The 4,868-nt window shown below is 59.8% G+C and overlaps 1 protein-coding gene across 1 annotated transcript in view; it reads left to right on the top strand.

Moving 5' to 3' along the window:
- The window catches only part of LAMC3 (laminin subunit gamma 3), a 19,188-nt gene that overhangs the window by 573 nt on the left and 13,747 nt on the right, over positions 1-4,868 (top strand). The window contains exons 2-3 of the mRNA XM_035898239.1: positions 3,806-4,110; positions 4,304-4,434. Coding sequence (XP_035754132.1) covers positions 3,806-4,110; positions 4,304-4,434 — 436 coding nt within the window. The remainder of the gene's footprint in view (positions 1-3,805; positions 4,111-4,303; positions 4,435-4,868) is intronic.

Genomic DNA, 4,868 nt, shown 5'->3' on the forward strand with positions numbered 1-4,868 from the left:
CGGCGGGGGGGGGGTCCGCCCCTCCCCATCAGCAGCGCCCCAGCCCCTTGCGGGGTGAGGATGCTGGTGGCTGCGCCTGCCTGTGCCACTTCTCAGCCAGCCGTGCCCGGGGTGTCTGCCCTCTTGCTGCCCCAAGGCTGCTTTTTAATGATTACGCAAGTTTGCAGAGCAGGAGGGAGGCAGGGGGAGGCACGGACCCCACCACGAGAGCCCTGCCTCTCGGGTGAGCGCCATGGGTGCCAAACCTGTGCCGTTTCACCCCCGTGCATTGCTGAGGGTGCCTGTTACGTCTGGGGGGGGCAGAGCTTTGCACACACCGTGTACCCCCAGGAGGCTTCCCCAGCTGGGATCCGACCCTCTATGTTTTAAGTATTATGCAAGCTGCCTGCTTGGAGTGTACTTAAACCCATGGGGCATGCCTGGCATTTTAAAAAGGATTTTTAACATTTTCCTGCCATCTAAACTACCCTGGCTATTGACCAGCACTGTAAAATCTTCATTCTCTGCCGTCTCCTGCCATCTGCATGCCAAAGGGGGGTAGCGGAGGAGCTGTGGTTGGAGCTGATAAGGGGACAGCTGAGCACCGGCATGGCATGGATCCATGCTGGTGGGTCACGGCAACTGGAGTCAGGGTGGCAATGGAGGGTCTGTGTGTGCCCCAGTGGGGACACGGGAGCTGCCCGGCTGGGCGGAGGTCACCGCTTTCCCAGCCCCCTGCGAGCAGGCGGACATCTGGTCCTCATCCCCGGCCCGGGGCTGGGCTCCCCGCCGGGCATGAGAAGCGATGCTGGAGGAGCCTGCCAGCCCCGCTCCCTGCTCCCGTTCCCACTCCTGCCAGCTCTGCGGGAGGGGATCGGCCAGCCCCTCGCCCATCCGGCGCAGGCTGTCAGAGCGCCCCAAATTCCTTTGTGTTTGACCTAGAGTGTAGACAACCCGAATGCAACCTGCATGGTTGAACGAGCTGCTGCTGGCTCCTCCGGTGGCTGGTGTGTCCTGTCCCCCCTCTCCCAGTTCACTTCCAACCTGGATTTTCTTCCTTTCAGCCTCTGGCACGGGAAGCTGGTGGCCATCTCCAGGACAGCCAGGCGACTTTGTGGCCACCAGTCCTGACTCAACACATGGATGTGTGCGGGCTCCCAGCACGCTGATGTGTGCAGTGGCCCCTTGTCCCAGCCTGAGCTCCCTGAGCCTTGGGGCTTGCTTCCCAGTCTCTGCCTTTCTCCTGGCTCTGCCCCAGCTCCTCTGCCAGATCCTGCTGGATCCCATGCTTGGGTTTCCAGTGGAGTCTTGTCCAGTCCCTGTGACCGCCCTGCTGTCTCCCATTAACACATCCAAGGTCATAATGTTGCGCCGAGCTTGTCTTCACCCCTGGTCCCTGTGTCCCTTCCTGAGCCAGAGCATCCCTCTGCAAATGTACCCTTGTTCCTGCACGGCTCGTATATCTTGCCATACTAAAAAGTGCCATTTTGGTAGCCAGCGCATTGCTGTCTGACCTTTCCAATAGCCTCCGGGCCCTGTTTTTGTCCCAGCTGCAGACCTTTTTATTGCTACCTTAATGCTTTCACTTGGGTTATGGAGGAAAAGCCCAACCAGCCCCTGCAGCCCCCGGGAGATGACCAGGACAGTAATTGGGGTTTTTTACCCATGTTGTGAGTCCCTGCCAGCCTGCTTATCTTGCTCAGTCCCGAGTCAAACGTCTTGTAGGTTCTCCAGCGTGGTTACCTGGGGAGCTTATTAAATAAGCTATCAAATGAGTTGGACAAGACCTGTGTTTACCTGCATGCTGTTGATTGGCGTTAATTAGATTATCCTCCTTTAAATCTCTCTTCTCTGGGAGGTTTCAGCCATGCCGTTACAGTGCATCGGACTCGGAGCGGATCGATAATCCTGAGCGCCCATGGCCGTTGCATTTACCCGGTCAGAGATCAAGGAGGAACCCAAAATATCCACAGGCTTCCAAAGGCAACAAGCACTGGGGCTCCTCGGTAGCTCTGTGAACGCCAGCGGCTCACGCCAGGGTCTCTAGATCAGGCAGTGTCTGCATCTGTGACTCTGACTTTGATTTTCCCATGGGATGTGAGCCTGTGGCAGGCTCCTGGTGCTGAGGTCTGGGGGGGGCCGGAGGTGGCTGGGGACATGTAGGTGATGTGACTGTCCTATGCGCTGCGCTCTCCTCTCCAAACTCCTCTGCCTGGAGCCCCCAGTGCGGGATGAGCTGCAGTCTGGGCTCTGCGGGAGGTGGGTGAACGCTTTGTGGTGAACGCACAGCTGGGACAGCATCCCGGGGTCCTGGTCCTGGTGCCGTCACCCTCAGCCACCAGCACACCCGCCCAGTGTCCCCATCCCATGGCACGCCCAGCTTTGGGACATGGCATACTTTACTGAGCAGGAAAGGGGAGACAACCAGCCCGGGTTATTTTCTGGATTTTTTTGGTTTGTTTTTTTTCCAAGCAGAGTTTGGCTGATTAAAAGGCCTGTCTGGGAAAAGCAGACGCTCCCTCGGGACGATTCCCCATGGCAGTGAGTCTCCCCCATCCCAGCTGGAGGCACCCCTTGGGGTCCCGCAGCCCAGCCGCCCCCTCCCCTCACGCGGGGCCGCTTGGGGCAGGGGCTGTTTATTGACACAGCGCCGAGCTCCCTTCCTCTCCCAGAGGAAACTGCTCCCGGAGGCGATGGCCCCAACCTCACTGTTTGGGCAGATGTCCCCCCCGGGACCGTGCTGTCTGGGAACTGGCGTCCGCTGGGCGTCCCTCCCCCTGCTGGGTGCAGGGCAGGGAAACCCTGGCTGGAGGGGTTCTGGAAGGAGGTGAAATTGGAGCACGGTGGTGGCGGGACAGCCTGGTTGCAGCCCCTTCTTGGCCCTTGTCACCGCTGGGTGGGCTGCAAGTGGGTCTGTCCCCTCCTCCCCGGGTGATCCCTGCATCCCTGATGGGAGGCAGCTGCTTTTCCCAGCACCGGTAGCCAGGCTGCCTCGGCTCCCCCGCAGCAAAGTCGCAGCACATATGCGACAGTATTCATATGGGCCCAATTAAAGGCTTGTTTTCCTAGTCCCGGAATAACCCCTTTAACATTCCCAACTCATTATTTTTTCAAATAAAGCCAAAACCTTGCAGCTAATTGTTTTGCGCTGTCAGGAGTGGTGCTGTTATGGAGCAATCCAGTCTTTGAGCTGGTCCTTCATCTCTGGCAATTAAGCCGTTCTGATGTTCACTTTGGTGTTTTCTTTTTCCCCTTTTTGCTAATTCTTTCAAGCACTTTCAGAGCTGCACCGGCCGCCCCAGGGATTGGTGGCCTCTCTTTGTCTTCATCCTGGCAAAGACGGCAGCGATGCCGGGTCCCGGCACGCGGCTCCCCATGAAGAGACCAGCCTCGACCCTTTCCACCTCCCCATCCCTATGGCACTGCTGCCCTGGGATGCTGCTCAGTGCTGTGGGCCTGGCTCTTCCCCCCTGGCTGCTGGTTAAAGCCTGGCTTTGCAGCGGCTCTTTGCCTGTGCAACCCGCCTGGTGCATCCATGCAATGGGGGGGCGGCTGCACTGGGAGGAGAGGGAATTTGGGGGTGGATGGGGTTTGGGTTGCAGCAAGGTGGGGCTGGTTAAGGGTGGCTGGACGGTGATTTCTGCTTTGCATGAAAATGCTCCTCTTCTAGCTGTGGTGGGGAGATGGGGTCGGTGCCCACGGGGGGAGCAGGGGGTTGCTGGCAGCCATGCAGGATGGGACACCGGGACAATTTCAGCCCTGGTGCAGGCTGTGGTGCCCACTGGGTGGCTGCGGGAGGATGACAGCACGGTGGGTCTGTCCCCAGGCAAAGCCTACGAGATCACCTATGTGAGGCTGAAGTTTCACACCAGTCGCCCCGAGAGTTTTGCCATCTACAAGCGCAGCCGCGCCGAGGGGCCCTGGGTGCCCTTCCAGTACTACAGCGCGTCCTGCGAGAAGACCTACGGGAAGCGGCCACGGCACTACCTGCGGCCCGGGGAGGATGAACAAGTGGCCTTCTGCACCGACGAATTCAGCGACATCTCCCCACTGAGCGGGGGCAACGTGGCCTTCTCCACCCTCGAGGGACGTCCCAGCGCCTACAATTTTGACGGGAGCCCCGCGCTGCAGGTGCCACCAGGGTGGGAGGGGGGTGGGTGCGTGGTCCCCCAGGACCGGGTGAACCAATGCAGCCACCTGGGGTTAAAAGCGCTTGTGGTGTCCTGCACCCCTGTAGGAAAAGGTGTAGGATGCATCCCAGTCAGGGTGGGGAGCGGGTGTCCCAGACACCTTGGCCAAGGTGCCTTCCCCGTGTCCCCTGCAGGAATGGGTGACCGTCACCGACCTGCTCATCTCCTTGAACCGCCTCAACACATTCGGGGACGACATCTTCAAGGACCCCAAGGTGCTGCAGTCGTACTACTACGCCATCTCTGACTTCTCCGTCGGCGGCAGGTGAGGGGGAGCTGGGCTGGGGCGAGGGCAAGAACGGGGAGACCTCGGGGCTGTGGGGCTGAGGGACCTGCTCCCCACCTTGCTCTTGTTTGAATTGCGGTTTTGGGGAAAACTGCTCAGATGTGGCTTCCTCCATCTGTGAACCGGAGCTGGCAGTGCAGAGACGGGTGATGAGACCTGGAACCCCTTGAGCTGTACACGAAGGAGAGCTTTCCCCCACAGGCCCTCTCCCACTTGCTGCCAGCTGTATTCGCCTTGCCTCCTCCCAGCCCCAAGGCTTTTAATGGCAATAGGGCTCGTGCTGCTCCTCCTGTGACCCTGCTTGGTCCCTGGGCACAGCAAAAGAGGGGTGCCGGGGTGCCAGCAGAAAGCTGTCCCGAGGCCACGAGGCTGGTGGAGGAGCTTGGAGTTGGCATGGCCATGGCCCAAGGCGC

This window comes from Egretta garzetta, unplaced genomic scaffold (genome assembly GCF_000687185.1).
Source record: "Egretta garzetta isolate BGI_Z169 unplaced genomic scaffold, ASM68718v1 scaffold497, whole genome shotgun sequence".
NCBI lineage: Eukaryota > Metazoa > Chordata > Aves > Pelecaniformes > Ardeidae > Egretta > Egretta garzetta.